At 42.9% G+C, this 21,439-nt stretch overlaps 1 protein-coding gene across 1 annotated transcript in view; it reads right to left on the reverse strand.

The window, feature by feature from the left end:
- The window catches only part of LOC137323746 (nuclear factor erythroid 2-related factor 2-like), a 49,417-nt gene extending 28,633 nt beyond the window's left edge, over positions 1-20,784 (reverse strand). The window contains exon 1 of the mRNA XM_067987616.1: positions 20,664-20,784. Within this exon, the coding sequence (XP_067843717.1) occupies positions 20,664-20,708 (45 nt within the window). The 5' untranslated portion in view covers positions 20,709-20,784. The remainder of the gene's footprint in view (positions 1-20,663) is intronic.
- Positions 20,785-21,439: the final 655 nt, after the last annotated feature.

The following is a 21,439-nucleotide window of genomic DNA, read 5'->3' on the forward strand; positions in this document are numbered from 1 at the left end:
CACATTAAACCTGCGGCACACAATCAATCATTCAGGGTTATGAGCGTTACTAACTGATGCTGCATTTACTCTTCAAGAAAACCATTTCCAAAACAACTTTTCCCATACCGTCTGCCATTCCCACTGCTGCAGAAGCCACCGTATTTTATATTGTGATGGCCTTTTTACAGCAATCAGATCCACTTGAAAACTATTATGCATGCACAATCATTCCACTGAGATGGAAACCATTCCCAATGGTTGGGGAAGGTTTGCAAAGGCTTTGTTGGCCTGTTTTAAGGTTGAAAACAGTGATTCAGTCCACGGGTAGACATTTTGTTTGGCTGTCTCTGCCTCCAGTGACACACTTACTTACATTGGTACCCGAGGCTCAGCTACCAATGGAAGTGTGATTGAAAACTACCTATTATGTCTGGCAGCAGGAATGCTCCTTTGTTTATTTTGTAAGTTTGCTTGAGGTGCCAGCAGTGGCAAAGCAACTATAAAAATATGCTAATAGATTTCAAAGACAAATCATTGGTATATTTATCAGATTATATTTACAGGATAGATCTGTATTCTCACTATGTACTCAAACTGATGCTAACCAATCCAATTTCACAATTCTCACTCAAATTGAGAACTGAAATTACTTCAGTGCAGTCAGAATACAAACATTTCCTCCCAACAATCTATTTGCATCATTAATATTCAGAGCTGTAAAAGACTATGCGGTTTTGGAATTTCTGACTATGCCACCAAATGGGGACCTTGGTTAATGGGTAAAGATCACAAGACAGCAGGGCTGGGAAATGTAGATTAGATTTCAAAGGGAGAGTCTGAACCAATGTGTTGCAGACAACAAAAGATAGTTTAATATTCTTGTGACCACTTATTGTTGCTGCAACAACTTTTCCATCAAACTCAGCAGGGATCATTTCCAAGTTAGGCTGGTGGATTCCATTCTTGGGTGAGGAATAAAAGCCAACACAGGACAGACAAAGACTTTTTGGAACAGGAAGATTGAGGGCAGTCAAGTTTGCCAAAGGGAAAGCGGTGAGGATTTTCACTGAGGCAGAGGTTAGAAATGTTGACTGATAGTTAGAATCCATCTTCTCTCAGTCAAGTAGGATAATCCACCAACGTGGCCTAATGTAGTATATTCTTTCTTTTATATTAATACACACAGATAAGTTGTATTGTTTGAATTAAGTGAGTGTGGTACAGCTGCTCTGTATGTTCACCTTATTGTAAAATAAAGCAGATCAATGATTCATGCCTGGCCTGATTTCCCTAATGTCTGCTCGGTTCACCAGAGAGATTGTAGTACATATGCAAAAGACAAAAATATCTGGTTCAGGTCATAGTGAGTACTTTTGTTACACCCCTGGGTCATGCCATTGTATAAGCAGATATCAAGAATTGTAAGTCAACTCCCACAATAGTAAGGTGCTTGACCAGAGAAGGTATCAACAGCAGATTTGAAAAAGTCTTATCTGCAGGCAGCACCAAATGTATTTGAAGAATTAGACTCTCAGTAAATTTGTTTTGCTTGCTATGTCTGATATTTCAAAATTATCACATTAATCTTGTTGTAAGTATGCAGCCATGGCAAGGCCCATGATAAGAATTCTTCAATTCAACACACAAATGTGCTTATTATTGAATTCACTTTGAAGAGGCATTTTAAGTTTTTGTACAGTTTAGATGATTCTACTTGTTCTATAAGCTATTTGTGACTCTAATGATACTTTTTTTTACAGTATCTCATGCATCACACAATGAATTACATAGCATCTGTGACAAGACTGAATACATTTTTAGCTTCTTTATTTACAATGAAGATAAAAGAACTAATAAAATGCAGAGGCTAAGCTCCATAAGTGAAGTATTCTCAACCCAAGTTCTTTAATATCAACATGATAGCCAGAAAACCAGTTAAACTTATTCAGAGCTCCCCCAATGGTTCATCTGATAACACTAGTTTGTAACTAAGCCAGTTTCCAGGTCCAATCTGCAGTCTGCCCCAAGCAGTTACAATTGGGTTCAAACCTTAAGAGGAAAATCAGACATGTTTCCCACTCCTGATCACCATCCAGTAACCTCTGCCGGAAAGTGAGTACGTGTGTACTGACATTAGTGGAGGAGGAGGAGGAGGAGGAGGAGGAGGAGGATCGGGCTCAATTGTGATGTTGTCTGTCCATGGTCACACAACCAGACAATTTCCATTGTCTAGACTCAAGATGAAGAATGACCATTTTGTGGTCAGGTAATGGAAGATGACCACCATCTACAGAACTGTGTCTCAGCAAGCAGTCAACATCATCAGAAAAGGGGGATGATGGAAATGCAGAGAAAAATCAGCACAAACATTTTCCACTACAGGAAAGATTTCCCGTCTATTTCTTCAAATTCATTAGATTAGTATTAAAGTTCCAGTTTGCTCCAAACACATTTGCCATAAGTTCATGATGAAACAGTAGATTCAAAATCTGCACCCCTATAATGTGCCATGTGTGAAATAGTGTACTCAAGATCAATAATTACCAGCCCCCTCCCCCCCCCATTGTTGCAACTACCACTGAAGTTTGTGTGTTATGTCCAAATTCCATACTCTTTCTAAAAATAAAAAATACCATGCTATCTGACCAATGTACAGGCTAAAGATAAATCAGGTTTATTTGTAGGTACAAAGAAGCATAAGACACAGCAACATATTGAGAGTACAACAATAAAAATAGAAATCAGCTCACAATGGGTTCAAAAGTTTTTTTTTTAAAAAGAACACTTTCTTATACAGCCTAAAATACTTTGACATTTATTTCCCTATTGATCATAGGGCAAAAACACTGCTTTTGACACATCATTTGTTGAATATATTAAACTATTATGTTACATAAATGCAGCTTTCCATTTCACCCTCTATAATCAAATAGATTCAGGTTTAACTAGAACTTTAAGCTTGTGCAGCTGCAATTCTCACATGGTTATATTTATCTCTAAGACAACCTGCAAACACACCCAACATTCAGGTTTGATATTTACAAAACCGCAGGATAAAAAGGTCCCCCCTTACAATACACTGCACTCTGCTGCAGCGATTGTGTAATCAGACATTTATTAGAGCAATTAATCACTCTTGCATTTCTTCACCAAACACGAAAGATACAGAAGTCATTAGACCAGCTGAGAACAGTAAAGCTGTAGATGGTATTTAGATATTGAAAGCAGTCACTGCACTAATAGAACAAACCAGACAGCAAAAGCAAAGGTGTGTAGGGGGCAAAATTCAATTTCAGTGGGGGCGCAAAATGGGTGATAGTGGATTAGCCACCTGTTATGTACCCCACCTAATTTTCCCCTCCGTTGAAGTCAATGGAACATATGGCGAAGTGGGTAATGGGCGGCTGTTCATTCAAACACCGCCTATTTTGCACCCATGCCAAAATTGTATTTTACATCCCGCAGAACCTGAACTACATATTAAAAACACAGAAATAACCTGAATCTAATGAACTCAGAGGTGACAAAGTGCCAATTCAGTCACTAGTGTGTTGCAATTCACCATCCATCTTCATGAGTCTTCTCTAATTATACAAAAGCTGCTTCAATAAACCTCATTTCTATCCTAGGATCTTAAAGGCTTGCTTGGTAGAAATGATCAACAGCCTCAGTGGAAACAAAATTGGAAGAGTAAAACCCAACAGGTGTGAGCTTTTTCCATTTACATTAGCTTGTATTGGTTGAAAAGAACTCTGCTAATAATTAAACTTGCAACAGCAAGCAGTGCAAATACTGGTTTCTTATCTCCACTGTCACTTCACTTCGTAACCCCTGACATGAACTGTACGCCTCTCTCCATGAACTGAAAAGGTTGCTTATAGTTCTCGCATTTCACAACAATAACCATCAGCTGACTGCAGCTCTACTCTTCACTTTTATTTACTGGTTTTGAATAATGCAGGGGAGACATATAGCACATGTAGGCTCAATATCACATTATGTGGAGATGCCGGTGATGGACTGGGGTGGACAAATGTAAGGAGTCTTACAACACCAGGTTATAGTCCAACAGTTTTATTTGAAATCACAAGCTTTCGGAGGCTTCCTCCTTCGTCAGGTGAGTGTGGGATTCCATAAAAGTACAGCATATATAGCATTAGCATTGTTTCCAATGAGATTGTAGCTGCTCACTCAGCTACTTACTAACTATACTAATCATTTCTCCCAAACAGATCCATACATAGCCTCAGCCATCATCAGACACAGCGAGGACAAAATTACTCAGTTTTTTTTCTAAATTAAAAAAATTAAATGCTGGTAAATGAATCACATCCCATTTCAGGCACCCAGTGGCAGCATCAGCACCCCCACGTCAATACAGCAGCCAGATAAAGCTCCCTTTGCACCAGCATCAGAAGTGCACCCCTTCATGCATCAGTGTGCCATTTTTCTCCATTTCCCACACCAGCCATCTGAGTGAGATGGTAAATTAGTGTCAAATCAGGGACAGCTTTTGCTGTAGGTCAGTGTCTAGTAGGACCACCCAAATTTATTTCATGCAGCACCCTTACATCCAGCAGGAGATTTTCATCCCAATCTGGGCTGGATTTGAACCCAGATTCTAGAGGCGAAAGGCCGATGTCTAACACATTCGTTCCCCTGGCCCCTGTTCCCCACTTTCATCAATTTTAGCAAAAAGGTATCAGCACATCTCATTAATGAGCAAAATTGGGAGTTTCACGCCAAGGATTTTTGTAAAGTCAACTCACAAACACCCATAATTACACAGAGCCCACATTAGTGGGTCATCATTCTATCAGCCCCAGCCCATCTATTCAAATTAATGGAACTGAAGTTATGGAAGCAAGATAAGGGGAGACAAAAAGTCAACCTTGTGATATCTAACAGTGTCTCTTTTATGGAGAACTGCTTCCATCACAGGCAATTCCAGGGCAACAATGCATACGCTGTTTAATAGTCATGATTATGACTTCTGCATTGCTTAGGCTGAAACAAGGCTGCAATTTAAATCAAAATGTTCAAGTCAAGCGAGTAAGATGGGACATTAGAAACTGGATCTAAATTTTACAGGAAGCAAATTCACAATATGTACACTAAATTTAAAACTCTTAGTTGAAAAGGTGCAACAAACTAAGTTTACAATAATAGTGTAATCAGGACCTTTACAGTTGGGTTAAGTAAACTGGTCCTCTGAAAAGTACTTGTTTGAAATAGTTATAATATGGAGAATCTTTATTAAGATGTTTCTGGAGGCTTCTCTGCGCCTGTGGTTGCTAGAGCAATTTTTTTTTTAATATAACCTCAATAAAATTAGCATCCTTTGACTTTTCTAGTAACATACACTAGAAATAGTTGAAAAACAGATGGTCTGAGAAAGCAGGGCAAAGACCAAGGGAAGTCTAGATTAAACTGCATTTATTTCAATGCAAGAAGTCTGATGGGCAAGGCAGATGAACTCAGGGCATGGATGGGTACATGGGACTGGGATGTTATAGCTATTACTGAAACATGGATAAGGGAGGGGCAGGACTGGCAGCTCAATGTTCCAGGGTACAGATGCTATAGGAAAGATAGAGCAGGAGGTAAGAGAGGAGGGGGAGTTGCGTTCTTGATTAGGGAGAACATCACGGCAGTAGTGAGAGGGGATATATCCGAGGGTTCGCCCACTGAGTCTATATGGGTAGAACTGAAAAATAAGAAGGGAGAGATCACTTTGATAGGATTGTACTACAGACCCCCAAATAGTCAATGGGAAATTGAGGAGCAAATATGTAAGGAGATTACAGACAGCTGCAAGAAAAATAGGGTGGTAATAGTAGGGGACTTTAACTTTCCCAACATTGACTGGGACAGCCATAGCATTAGGGGCTTGGATGGAGAGAAATTTGTTGAGTGTATTCAGGAGGAATTTCTCAGTCAGTATGTGGATGGCCCGACTAGAGAGGGGGCAAAACTTGACCTCCTCTTGGGAAATAAGGACGGGCAGGTGACAGAAGTGTTGGTGAGGGATCACTTTGGGACAAGTGATCATAATTCCATTAGTTTTAAGATAGCTATGGAGAATGATAGGTCTGGCCCAAAAGTTAAAATTCTAAATTGGGGAAAGGCCAATTTTGATGGTATTAGACAGGAACTTTCAGAAGTTGATTGGGAGAGTCTGTTGGCAGGCAAAGGGAAGTCTGGTAAGTGGGAGGCTTTCAAAAGTGTGTTAACCAGGGTTCAGGGTAAGCACATTCCTTATAAAGTGAAGGGCAAGGCTGGTAGAAGTAGGGAACCTTGGATGACTCGGGAGATTGAGGCACTAGTCAAAAAGAAGAAGGAGGCATATGACATGCATAGGCAGCTGGGATCAAGTGGATCCCTTGAAGAGTATAGAGATTGCCGGAGTAGAGTTAAGAGAGAAATCAGGAGGGCAAAAAGGGGACATGAGATTGCTTTGGCAGATCAGGCAAAGGTGAATCCAAAGAGCTTCTACAAATACATAAAGGGCAAAAGGGTAACTAGGGAGAGAGTAGGGCCTCTTAAGGATCAACAAGGTCATCTATGTGCGGAACCACAAGAAATGGGTGAGATCCTGAATGAATATTTCACATCGGTATTTACGGTTGAGAAAGGCATGGATGTTAGGGAACTTGGGGAAATAAATAGTGATGTCTTGAGGAGTGTACATATTACAGAGAGGGAGGTGCTGGAAGTCTTAACGCGCATCAAGGTAGATAAATCTCCGGGACCTGATGAAATGTATCCCAGGACGTTATGGGAGGTTAGGGAGGAAATTGCGGGTCCCCTAGCAGAGATATTTGAATCATCCACCGCTACAGGTGAGGTGCCTGAAGATTGGAGGGTAGCAAATGTTGTGCCTTTGTTTAAGAAGGGCGGCAGGGAAAAGCCTGGGAACTACAGACCAGTGAGCCTGACGTCTGTAGTGGGTAAGTTGTTAGAGGGTATTCTGAGGGACAGGATCTACAGGCATTTGGAGAGGCAGGGACTAATTAGGAACAGTCAGCATGGTTTTGTGAGAGGAAAATCATGTCTCACGAATTTGATTGAGTTTTTTGAAGGGGTAACCAAGAAGATAGATGAGGGCTGTGCAGTAGACGTGGTCTACATGGACTTCAGCAAAGCATTTGACAAGGTACCGCATGGTAGGTTGTTACATAAGGTTAAATCTCATGGGATCCAAGGTGAGGTAGCCAATTGGATACAAAATTGGCTTGACGACAGAAGACAGAGGGTGGTTGTAGAGGGTTGTTTTTCAAACTGGATGCCTGTGTCCAGCGGTGTGCCTCAGGGATCGGTGCTGGGTCCGCTGTTATTTGTTATTTATATTAATGATTTGGATGAGAATTTAGGAGGCATGGTTAGTAAGTTTGCAGATGACACCAAGATTGGTGGCATTGTGGACAGTGAAGAAGGTTATCTGGGATTGCAACGGGATCTTGATCAATTGGGCCAGTGGGCCGATGAATGGCAGATGGAGTTTAATTTAGATAAATGTGAGGTGATGCATTTTGGTAGAATAAATCGGGCCAGGACCTACTCCGTTAATGGTAGGGCGTTGGGGAGAGTTATAGAACAAAGAGATCTAGGAATACAGATTCATAGCTCCTTGAAAGTGGAGTCACAGGTGGATAGGGTGGTGAAGAAGGCATTCGGCATGCTTGGTTTCATTGGTCAGAACATTGAATGCAGGAGTTGGGATGTCTTGTTGAAGTTGTACAGGGCATTGGTGAGGCCACACTTGGAGTACTGTGTACAGTTCTGGTCACCCTATTATAGAAAGGATATTATTAAACTAGAAAGAGTGCAGAAAAGATTTACTAGGATGCTACCGGGACTTGATGGTTTGACTTACAGGGAGAGGTTAGACAGACTGGGACTTTTTTCCCTGGAGAGTAGGAGGTTTAGGGGTGATCTTATAGAAGTCTATAAAATAATGAGGGGCATAGATAAGGTCGATAGTCAAAATCTTTTCCCAAAGGTAGGGGAGTCTATAACGAGGGGGCATAGATTTAAGGTGAGAGGGGAGAGATACAAAAGGGTCCAGAGGGGCAATTTTTTCACTCAAAGGGTGGTGAGTGTCTGGAACGAGCTGCCAGAGGCAGTAGTAGAGGCGGGTACAATTTTGTCTTTTAAAAAGCATTTGGACAGTTACATGGGTAAGATGGGTATAGAGCGATATGGGCCAAGTGCAGGCAATTGGGACTAGCTTAGTGGTATAAACTGAGCGACATGGACATGTTGGGCCGAAGGGCCTGTTTCCATGTTGTAACTTCTATGATTCTATGAAAGCAAGAACTTGAATTTATATAACACCTTTCACAACCTCAGGACATCCTAAAGTACTTCACAGCCAATGAAGTATTTTTGAAGTGTAGTCACTGTTGTAATGTAGGGGGAAAAAAAAAATCAGGAACACACTGGTAGCTGGTAAAATCTGCTAACAGTTGTAATCTAAAACTAGCTCCTACCATACCATTTTTTTTGTACAATTTCATTGTTGAGACAGATAACTACAAGAATGATCCAGCTATGCCAAATAATTTTTTCATAATATAAAAGGGCAATCATTTATGCTGACACACATCAATTTATTTTTAAAACAGCAACACCACAGGACATCAATTAGTAGTACAGAAACTCATGCAACACAAAATGCCCTGTTCATATGGCCAAGCCACCAATGTAATTACATTGCATAACTTGATACCTGCTCACACATCACTAACTCTGTAGGTGAAAGCTGACAGTACAGTGCAATCTTGTCATATGTAAACAGGTTTGAATACATAAAAGTGGCTAATAACCAGAACAATATATCCAGCAAGGGGAATGGGGTCTAAAATCAGTCTGCTACATCTGGAACAAACAGGCAGCTGGTAAAATCGAACAGGTGTAAACTGGAACTAGCTTTGATAAGACACGTCTAGTTCCCACCATACCACCTTTCTACAAAAAAAAACCAACCTTGATCAGATTTGCATGGATTGTGCCTGGTTATCAATAGACCAGCATACTGCCTCCATATCAAAATTTTTCTACAAGTTACAGAATCCATTCACCACCAGCAGATCCTCAGTTTGCCACATAGAGAGATAGCGTTCAAATATTTTTTTACAAATTGGTTATTTTTTCTAACGTACATTTGTTTTTTTTTGAAGACATCAGATTCACATCCAGATTTAGTGTGCAGGTTTTGACTGGAGTACAAAAAGTTTAAGATAACCATTTCCCCATGAAAATAGATTATTTTATAAATCAACAATTCAAGCATCAAAACAACAATTTATATGGATGATGTTAACACACAAGTCAAGAATAGATTTACATATACTTTAAACTTGATGGGTATATATGCCAAAATAGAAATGTTAATATATCACTCCTGGCTGGCCACTTTCTCAGTCACTCTCTCGTTACATTGCGGAACTTCCGGTGCTGTCATGCAAATACAGCAATCTAGACTGGAGAATTTTTGAAAATCTGGGATGCTCGCCTAATTTAAACAAGTAGATCACAGCTCATGTTTGGAGCTTTGGTTACTAGTTAATGTTTAGTGTCAAACAGTAAAAAAAAGCCATGATGCGCGCACACACACACACACACACACACACACACACACACACACACATCTAGCTTCCCCTTAAATGCATTCCATAACCACTCATTGTGTAAAAAATTTTTCCTCATGTCACTTTCTGTTCTTTTGCCAATCACCTTAAATCAATGTCCTCTGGTCCTTGACCTTTCTGCAAATGCGAACAGTTTCTCTCTATCTATTGTCTCGACCCTTCATGATTTTGAATACCTGTGTCAAATCTCCTCACAACCACCTCTGTTCCCAAGAGAACAACCCCAGCTTCTCCAGTCTATCCATGTAATTAAAGTCCCTCATCCCTGGAATCATTCTAGTAAATCTCTTCTGCACCCTCTCTAAGGCCTTCACATCTTTTCTGAAGTGCAGTGCCCAGAACTGGACACAATACTCCAGTTGTGGCCGAACCAATGTTTTACAAAGGTTCATCATAACTTCCATACTATGTGCTTATATTTATAAAGCCCAGGATCCCGTATGCTTTTTTAACCACTTTCTCAACCTGTCCTGCCACCTTCAACAATTTGTGCACATATACCCCAGGTTTCTCTGTTCCTGTACCCTTTCTAGAGTTGTGCCCTCTAGTTTATATTGCTTCGCCTCATTCCTCCTACCGAAGTGTATCACTTCGCATTTTTCTGCATTAAATTTCATCTGCCACGTGTTCGCCCATGCTACCAGCCTGTCTATATCCTCTTATCATAGAATCATAGAAGTTACAACATGGAAACAGGCCCTTCGGCCCAACATGTCCATGTCGCCCAGTTTATACCACTAAGCTAGTCCCAATTGCCTGCACTTGGCCCATATCCCTCTATACCCATCTTACCCATGTAACTGTGCAAATGCTTTTAAAAAGACAAAATTGTACCCGCCTCTACTACTGCCTCTGGCAGCTCGTTCCAGACACTCACCACCCTTTGAGTGAAAAAATTGCCCCTCTGGACCCTTTTGTATCTCTCCCCTCTCACCTTAAATCTATGCCCCCTCGTTATAGACTCCCCTACCTTTGGGAAAAGATTTTGACTATCTACCTTATCTATGCCCCTCATTATTTTATAGACTTCTATAAGATCACCCCTAAACCTCCTACTCTCCAGGGAAAAAAGTCCCAGTCTGTCTAACCTCTCCCTATAAGTCAAACCATCAAGTCCCGGTAGCATCCTAGTAAATCTTTTCTGCACTCTTTCTAGTTTAATAATATCCTTTCTATAATAGGGTGACCAGAACTGTACACAGTATTCCAAGTGTGGCCTTACTAATGTCTTGCACAACTTCAACAAGACATCCCAACTCCTGCATTCAATGTTCTGACCAATGAAACCAAGCATGCCGAATGCCTTCTTCACCATCCTATCCACCTGTGACTCCACTTTCAAGGACCTATGAACCTGTACTTCTAGATCTCTTTGTTCTATAACTCTCCCCAATGCCCTACCATTAACGGAGTAGGTCCTGGCCCGATTCGATCTACCAAAATGCATCATCTCACATTTATCTAAATTAAACTCCATCTGCCATTCATCAGCCCACTGGCCCAATTTATCAAGATCCCATTGCAATCCTAGATAACCTTCTTCACTGTCCACAATGCCACCAATCTTGGTGTCATCTGCAAACTTACTAACCATGCCTCCTAAATTCTCATCCAAATCATTAATATAAATAACAAATAACAGCGGACCCAGCACCGATCCGAGGCACACCGCTGGACACAGGCATCCAGTTTGAAAAACAACCCTCTACAACCACCCTCTGTCTTCTGTCGTCAAGCCAATTTTGTATCCAATTGGCTACCTCACCTTGGATCCCGTGAGATTTAACCTTATGTAACAACCTACCATGCAGTACCTTGTCAAAGGCTTTGCTGAAGTCCATGTAGACCACGTCTACTGCACAGCCCTCATCTATCTTCTTGGTTACCCCTTCAAAAAACTCAATCAAATTCGTGAGACATGATTTTCCTCTCACAAAACCATGCTGACTGTTCCTAATTAGTCCCTGCCCCTCCAAATGCCTGTAGATCCTGTCCCTCAGAATACCCTCTAACAACTTACCCACTACAGATGTCAGGCTCACCGGTCTGTAGTTCCCAGGCTTTTCCCTGCCGCCCTTCTTAAACAAAGGCACAACATTTGCTACCCTCCAATCTTCAGGCACCTCACCTGTAGCGGTGGATGATTCAAATATCTCTGCTAGGGGACCCGCAATTTCCTCCCTAACCTCCCATAACTTCCTGGGATACATTTCATCAGGTCCCGGAGATTTATCTACCTTGATGCGCGTTAAGACTTCCAGCACCTCCCTCTCTGTAATATGTACACTCCTCAAGACATCACTATTTATTTCCCCAAGTTTCCCTAACATCCATGCCTTTCTCAACCGTAAATACCAATGTGAAATATTCATTCAGGATCTCACCCATCTCTTGTGGTTCCGCACATAGATGACCTTGTTGATCCTTAAGAGGCCCTACTCTCTCCCTAGTTACTCTTTTGCCCTTTATGTATTTGTAGAAGCTCTTTGGATTCTCCTTTGCCTTATCTGCCAAAGCAATCTCATGTGGTATCGAGTTCCACATTCTTACCACTCTTTGGATAAAGAGTTTCTCCTGAATTCCCTATTGCATTTATTGGTGACTATCTTATACTTATGGATGGATAGAGATAGATATAGATAGTTATTATCTCTGACTTGCATTTATACAACACCTTTCATGACTTCAGAACATCCCATAGCATTTACATCCATTAATAAAAGCTGACAGCAAAGAGGCCATTCAGCTCATCTAGTCTATGATGACTCCACTGGACCAATCCAAAACTAATCCCATTGTCCTTTATCTTCCTCTGCTTTGAATATGTATCCAATTTTCCCTTAAAGGTGCAATGGTTTCTGCCTTAATCATTCCCTGTGGCAAAGCATACTATGTTCCACCAATCTCTGCACAAATAAATTGCTCTTAGTGACAATTTTAGACTGATGACTTCAGTGATTGACTCCCCAACCAGAGGTAATAGTTTTTCCCTTTATCAGAACCCTTGATTTTTTTAAAAAACTTTAAAATCTCCTTTTAGCCTTTTCTGTTGCAGTAGAAACAGTCCCTGTATCTCAAGTCTCTCCTCATAACTATAGTTTCCCATCTCTGCTATCAACCTGGTGCTCCCTATGTTTTAATTTCTTATATATAATGGGGCACCAAAACTGTGGCCTAACGTTGCCTTGTACTTCAGATGAACCCTTCATCTATGCCTTTGTCACCTCAAGACTTGATTATTCCAGTGCTCTCCAGGCCAGTCTCCCATTTGCCACAAACTTCAGCTCATCTAAAAACTCTGCAGCCCATATCCTATCCCTCACCAAGTCCTGCTCATCCATCACCCTTGTGCTCGCTGAAATAAATTGATTCCCGGTGCTCCAATGCCTCAGATTTAAAATTCTCATCCTTGTATTTAAATGCCTTCGTAGCCTCGCCCCTCCCCATCACTGTAATGTCCTTCAGTCCTCCAAGACCTCTTCATCCCTCACTCCCTTTGCCCCACTATTGGCAGCTGTGCCTTTAGCTCTCTAGGCTCTATAATTCTCTCCTTAAACCTCTCCACCTCCCTGATCTCCTTTAACAGGCTCCTTAATACCCACTTCTTTGACCAAACATTTAGTCACCCCTCCTAATATCTCCTTCTTTGGCTTGGTGCCCATTATTTTTCTGAATACGTGTCGGTGAAGCGCCTTGGGACATTTTTTCTACGTGAAAGATGCTTTGTAAATACAAGTTGTTGCACAAATTTATCATTAATCCTTTACTCTTGTACTCTAGTCCCCTTGCCATTTTATGGTTTTATCTACTTGAACACAAACTTTCAGGAAATTATGTATTTGAACCCCTAAGTCTTTGTTCATCGCAGCCTTCAGTGTATTTCCATTGACTGTATATTCCCAATCTTTGTTTTACTTCCAAAAATGTATTAGCTCACACTTACCAGCATTAAAGTGCATCTGCCACCTGTCTGCCCATTCCATTACCTGTTTGTCCTAAAATCTTTCAGTCCTCATCACTGTTTGCTAAATGCCCAACTTTTATGTCATCGGAAAATTTAAATATCATGCTCCCTATGCCCAAATCAGCTATGTATACCAAGAACAGAAGTGGACCCAGCAGTGATCCCCTGGGGCCCACCACTTCCAACCCTTCCCCATTTTGAGCAACAACTTGCATTTATGTAGCACCTTTAACATTATAAAATGTTCCAAAGCATTTCACAGGAGCGTAATCAGATGAAAATTGACACCCAGGTCAGGTGACCAAAAGCTTGGTCAAAGAGGTGGGTTTTAAGGAATGTCTTAAAGGAGGAAAGGCAGAAAGATTTAGGGAGGGAATTCCAGAGCTTAGGGCCTAGACAGCTGAAGGCACAGCCACCTGTGGAGGGACAATTGGAGTGGGGGATGCGCAAGAGGCCAGAACTGGAGGAACACAGAGTTTTCAGAGGGCTGTAGGAGGTTACAGAGATAGGGCGAGGCCACACCATGGAGGGATTTGAACACGAGTATGAGAACTTTAAAATGAAGGCGTGGTGCACAAGTCCAATGTAGGTCAGCGAACACAGGGGTGATAGGTGAACAGATGTTATTATATGGGCAGCAGAGTTTTGAATGAGCTCAAGTTTATGAAGGGTGGAAGATGGGAGGCCAGCCAGGAGAGCAATGGAATAGTCGAATGTGGAGGTAACAAAAGAATAGATGAGGGTTTCAGCAGGTGGGCTGAGGCAAGGATGGAGAGGGGTGATAAAAATAGGCTGTCTGTGATGCAGAGGATATGGGGTTGGAAACTCAGTTCAGGATCTAATAGAACACCGAGGTTGCAAACAGTCTGCTTCAGCCCAAGGGAGGGTGATGGAATCGGTGGCTAGAGAATGGAGTTTGAGGCGAGGGCCGAACATAATGGCTTTGGTCTTCCCAATGTTTAATTGGAGGAAACGTCAGCTCACCCAGGACTGAATGTCAGACGAGCAGTCTGATAACAGCATCAGCGAAGGGGTCGAGAGAGGTGGTGGTGAGGTAGAGTTGGGTATCATCGCTCTATGTGGAACCTCACGTCATGTCTTTTAGATAATGTCGCTGAGGGGCAGCATGTAGATGAGAATTAGAAGGCTACCTTGGGGGACTCCAGAGGCAACGATGCAGGAACAGTTTTGGGCCGTCCTACTGAGCTGGTCAGAGATGGGGTATCAGAGGAGGATGGTGTGGTCAACCGTGTCAAAGGCTGTAGAGGTCAAGAAGATCAAGGAGGGAAAATGCACCACAGTCAGAGAAGAGGTCATTTGTGACTTGATTAGAACCATTTCAATACTGTGAATAGCCTGCCATCACTCAACATCTAGGCTAGGACATGAAGAATGGCTACTTGCTAAGGTACTGGACAGCTGCCAGCACCCATCAAACTGTACTCCATCACCAGTTATCACAATAACAACAACTTGCATTTATATAGCGCCTTTAAATGTAATAAAACGTCCTAAGGCGTTTTCAAACAAAATTTGAAACTGAGCCACATTAGGAGGTATTAGGACAGATGACCAAAAGCTTGGTCAAAGAGGTAGGTTTTAAGAAGCATCTTAAAAGGAGAGAGAAGTAGAGAGGCAGAGCGTTTTAGGGAGGGAATTCCAGAGCTTAGGACCCAGGCAGCTGAAGGCACAGCCGCCAATGATGGAACGATTAAAATAGCGATGCGCAAGAGGCAAGAATTAGAGGAGTTGAGATCTCGGAGGGTTGTAGAGCGGGAGGTGGTTACAGGGATAGGGAGGCGCGAGACCATGGAGGGATTTGAAAACAAGAATGAGAATTTTAAAATCAAGGTGTTCCTGGACCAGGAGCCAATGTAGCTCAGCAAACACAGGGGTGATGGACGAATGGGACTTGGTGCAAGTTAGAATACGGGCAGCCGAGTTTTCGATGAGCTCAAGTCTATGGAGGGCGGAAGATGGGAGCCCAGCCAGGAGAGCATTGGAATAGTTGAGTCTAGAGGTAACAAAGGCATGGAGGAAGGTTTCAGCAGCAGATGAGCTGAGGCAGGGACGGAGACGGGCGATGTTAAGGGGGTCGAAGTAGGCGGTCTTAGTGATGGAGCGGATATATGGTCGGAAGCACATCTCAGGGTCAAATAGGACACCAAGGTTGCAAACGGTATGGTTCAGCCTCAGACAGTGGCGAGGGAGAGGGATGGAGTTGGTGGCTAAGGAACAGAGTTTGTGGCAGCGCCCGAAGACAATGGCTTAGGTATTCCCAATATTTAGGTTAAGGAAAATTTTGCTTGTCCAGTACTGGATATTGGACATGCAGTAGTTTTTTTAAAAATTCGTTCATGAGATGTGGGCGTCGCTGGCGAGGCCGGCATTTATTGCCCATCCCTAATTGCCCTTGAGAAGGTGGTGGTGAGCCACCTTCTTGAACCGCTGCAGTCTGTGTGGTGAAGGTTCTCCCACAGTGCTGTTAGGAAGGGAGTTCCAGGATTTTGACCCAGCGACGATGAAGGAACGGCGATATATTTCCAAGTCGGGATGGTGAGTGACTTGGAGGGGAACGTGCAGGTGATGTTGTTCCCACGTACCAGCTGCTCGTCCTTCTAGGTGGTAGAGCGCGCGGGTTTGGGAGTTGCTGCAGTGCATCCTGTGGATGGTACACACTGCAGCCACAGTGCGCCGGTGGTGAAGGGAGTGAATGTTTAGGGTGGTGGATGGGGTACCAATCAAGCGGGCTGCTTTATCTTGGATGGTGTCGAGCTTCTTGAGTGTTGTTGGAGCTGCACTCATCCAGGCAAGTGGAGAGTATTCCATCACACTCCTGACTCGTGCCTTGTAGATGGTGGAAAGGCTTGGGGGAAGTCAGGACGCGAGTCACTCGCCGCAGAATACCCAGCCTCTGACCTGCTCTTGTAGCCACAGTATTTATATGGCTGGTCCAGTTAAGTTTCTGATCAATGGTGACCCCCAGGATGTTGATGGTGGGGGATTCGGCGATGGTAATGCCGTTGAATGTCAAGGGGAGGTGGTTAGACTCTCTCTTGTTGGAGATGGTCATTGCCTGGCGCGAATGTTACTTGCCACTTATGAGCCCAAGCCTGGATGTTGTCCAGGTCTTGCTGCATGCAGGCTCGGACTGCTTCATTGACAAATCAGAGACAGTGGAGGGGTCGAGGGAGGTGGCGGTGAGGTAGAGCTGGGTGTCGTCAGCGTACATATGAAACCTTACACTTTATTTTCGGATGATGTCACTAAGGGACAGCATGTGGATGAGAAACAGGAGGGATGCCAAGGATACATCCTTGGGGGAGTCGAGGTAACAGTTCAGGAACAGGAAGAGAAGCTGTTGCAGGTGATTCTCTGGCTATGACTGGATAAATAAGAATGGAGCCAGGCAAGCGCAATCCCACTCAGCTGGCGGACAGAGGAGAGGTGTTGGAGGAAGATGGTGGTCAACCGAGTCAAAAGCTACAGGCAGGTCAAGACGGATAAGGAGGGATAATTTACCATGATCACAGACACATAGGATGTTATTTGTAACTTTGATAAGGGCCATTTCAGTACTGTGGCAGGGGCAGAAACCTTCAGGAAGTTGGGGAGGGAAGGGGAAATTGAGTGGAAATTGTCTGTAAAATCATGGCTGTATGCACATTTTCTGTACCCAAATCATTCTATAGTGCTGGTGCAGTTGTCGCCCGAAATAAATTTCACTGTCAGCTCCGATCTGGATGAGAGCTGACAGTCCAGACCTAGTGCAGGTGTTAGGAAATCATTCTCAAATGGACAAACCAGATATCCACTAGCATCCACTTTCAGACAGATACATCTACCTTCCTGCTGATGCATATGCAACTGCTGGTCAGCACACAAACCAGTCCTATTGTTTGAGCTATGAAACGGTCTATAGTTTTGCTTACTCAGATGGAGATTCTTGCTAGCAGAGTAGGAAGAGCTAAGTAATATGAGTCACCATTTATATTTTTTCAGATTGTGGCTTCTGAGCCCATAAATTGTACGTAATTATACAGTCAAAAATGTTGTTGCAATCTTGCATACGTGCTTCTTTACAATGCCATGGAACACTGATACACCCCCTCGCTCCACTGGACTCGTAACAAACACAAAGGTACTCACCTCTACAGTAACAGAATGGACCGAGATTCAATTTCTCTCCCCTCCCCCTTCCCTTTCAATGTACACTATTGGTATTGCCTACCTTAGTTGCTGGACTTCAGCCATAGATTGCTGATATTTAGCCAGCAGCAACCCGTGAGTAAGAAACTAGTGCACTACACAAATAAATCAAAATGGCCTTTTGCACGCATGTGCAGCAATGATAGGACACTGGTGGTGGGGTACACCAAAGGACTTTTGGCTCCTCTAGGCAGGTAGTTTTTAAAGGGCAGGTGAATTGAGCTATTTGTAATATTCCCAATTGACCCAATCAGACTACATGATTTGATTAGCACAAACCCTTCCGATTAGAAGGAAAGTTCAAAACGTCCTGCATGTAAACTACATTGACACTATGGACCCTAAGGTTTTAAGTAGAAATTTAACAAAGGTACCTGAAGACAACAGCTTGAAACAACTGTGAACCTTCCCAACGACAAGATCAAAAATAGTAAAGGCTGAAGATTTTCAGGGGTGGAGGAACAGGTAAATTACTACAATACTTCCGTAATATGAGAGGAAATATGAGAGGATCCCTATACAGCCCCTTTTATTTACTTTTCTTTAAACTTTTTTTATTCATCGATTTGTTGCTTTATCCACTTTCATTCTGTACTTCGAAGGAGAAATTCGAGAGTCTGATTGTTATTTACCTGATCAGAATAGATTAAAAATATGTAGATCTGTAGCTCATGACCTTCACCATACAGTACATATTTCACAATGCCATCACGCAAAGCAGTCAAGAACATCTATATTAATCATTAACTCCCCGTAAAAATGTTTTCCCATAATCGCTGCAATCCATACTAAGGGTCAGGAGGAATCTTAGCCACACGTGAATGCAACACGGGATCCAAGGTGAGGTAGCCAATTGGATACAAAATTGGCTTGACGACAGAAGACAGAGGGTGGTTGTTCAAACTGGAGGCCTGTGACCAGCAGTGTGCCTCAGGGATCGGTGCTGGGTCCGCTGTTATTTGTTATTTATATTAATGATTTGGATGAGAATTTAGGAGGCATGGTTAGTAAGTTTGCAGATGACACCAAGATTGGTGGCATTGTGGACAGTGAAGAAGGTTATCTAGGATTGCAATGGGATCTTGATAAATTGGGCCAGTGGGCCAATGAATGGCAGATGGAGTTTAATTTAGATAAATGTGAGGTGATGCATTTTGGTAGATCGAATCGAGCCAGGACCTACTCCGTTAATGGTAGGGCGTTGGGGAGAGTTATAGAACAAAGAGATCTAGGAGTACAGGTTCATAGCTCCTTGAAAGTGGAGTCACAGGTGGATAGGATGGTGAAGAAGGCATTCAGCATCCTTGGTTTCATTGGTCAGAACATTGAATACAGGAGTTGGGATGTCTTGTTGAAGTTGTACAAGACATTAGTAAGGCCACACTTGGAATACTGTGTACAGTTCTGGTCACCCTATTATAGAAAGGATATTATTAAACTAGAAAGAGTGCAGAAAAGATTTACTAGGATGCTACCGGGACTTGATGGTTTGACTTATAGGGAGAGGTTGGATAGACTGAGACTTTTTTCCCTGGAGAGTAGGAGGTTTAGGGGTGATCTTATAGAAGTCTATAAAGTAATGAGGGGCATAGATAAGGTAGATAGTCAAAATCTTTTCCCAAAGGTAGGGGAGTCTATAACGAGGGGGCATAGATTTAAGGTGAGAGGGGAGAGATACAAAAGGGTCCAGAGGGGCAATTTTTTCACTCAAAGGGTGGTGAGTGTCTGGAACGAGCTGCCAGAGGCAGTAGTAGAGGTGGGTACAATTTTGTCTTTTAAAAAGCATTTGGACAGTTACATGGGTAAGATGGGTATAGAGGGATATGGGCATAGAGGGATATGGGCCAAGTGCAGGCAATTGGGACTAGCTTAGTGGTATAAACTGGGCGACATGGACATGTTGGGCCGAAGGGCCTGTTTCCATGTTGTAAACTTCTATGATTCTAACATATGCGTGACAACGAGAACTTACATTTATATAGCACCTTTAACATAATAAACTGAATTGAGATAGTTGGGCAAATAAAGGAGGAGCACTCAGTATAGGGTGGTTATCGGGGGGCAGGAAAGAGGTTAAGTTTAAAGAAGCGAGTAGAAATTTCTTATCACTACTTTTGCTGAACTACTGATAAGCAAGAACCAAGCCTTTTCAGACAAGCCTGGTACCTGTCGTTCTGGGCTCCTACCGTTCATTTACAGTAAAAGCCTGTGGGCGGAGACAAGATCACACCCTGGAATCAGCTGGAAACCTTTTCAAGGGGACAGAAGACAACTAACCTCTAAAGCCTTTCAGATAAACTACAAGATTGGCAACGTTATACCGACCCACACACTAATATTACCATAGTCGGGCGAAGCAAGTTACAACCCACAATCTCCTTGAAGTCAAGCTTTTTAAACACCCCTCCTACTCCCGCTACACTAGAATGACTTTGCACAATTCGCAATAAGTTTGGCGCAGGATCGGAAATAAGGCTCTTGGTGAACGCCCACGTTTCAGTGTTTCGCTTCATATCAACACAAGCTCAGAAAATATGGAGTGGGAGTGGATGGATGGATGAGGAAATAAAATCCAATGATCAGAATTACGAGGAGGGGGGCGGTGGGCAAGAAATGACACTCATCCCAAACAAGTCACCCAAGTTACTTTAACCATAAGAATGATAACCCGCACATTTTAATGTAAGTTAGTCTTCCCCACTGATAACGTTCTGTGTCACGCGATCGGACTAAACTATCTGAAAGTTTACTACTTTGCCTTTTTCTGCCCCACTGTCTAATTACCCCAAAATGCAGAAGCTTCCTGCTCTTTACCCGGCGGCTGGCGGTGAGAAGGAAGCTGATGATCGCAGTACCTGGTGCCTCTGCTCCTCTACCAGTGGCCGCTCAATCTCCATCATCCCGCCGCCACTCGCTACTTTCTCACCGATAACAGATCACGTGCACCCGGCCTGACTCTTCCAGCTCTTGTGACGCACGGGCTCGCAGCGCAGCGCGAGACTCGGCTCAGACCCCGCCCACAGCATGACATCAAAACCTCGCCTCGCCGAACAACTGGTCGGCTCTGTATGTCAATCACCCACCAAGCCCGGCCCAATTCCAGCTATTGAGTCCCGTCGTGCCGGCCCTTCCGCCTGTCAATCATTCCTCAGTTCCTCCCCCCCCCCTCCCTCTTCCGATCTGTCAATCATAGTCTGTCGGTCACAAGCTTTACGTACGTAAAGTTAACGATACAAACTCGGGAATGAGTATGGCACATCGAGATAGATAACAGTACGTGGTGGCCAAAGTCTGGAACTTCTTTCCGCGACCGGTGGGCACCGCAGGGGCTGGAGTGCATCCTGAACGGGGAAAATAAAATTTTAATTTGATACCTGGTTTCGTTTTATTTGGTTTTTAGTATTTAAGCACACCCTGCACCCCCCCCCTTATAAAAGGGGGGCCTAAAAACACGAAAGAAAAAAAAGAAAAAGAAAAAAAAAAGGTGCTGGTTGGTGGGTAAAGTGATAGTTGAGTTGTTTGGTATCATGGGGGATTTTGTAAAAAAAAGAAAAAGAAAAGTAAAAAAAAAACTGTTGGATTTGAATTTAAAAAAAAAGTCTGGAACTTCAGATTGACCTGAAGCGGAACT

Source organism: Heptranchias perlo, chromosome 7 (genome assembly GCF_035084215.1).
Source record: "Heptranchias perlo isolate sHepPer1 chromosome 7, sHepPer1.hap1, whole genome shotgun sequence".
NCBI lineage: Eukaryota > Metazoa > Chordata > Chondrichthyes > Hexanchiformes > Hexanchidae > Heptranchias > Heptranchias perlo.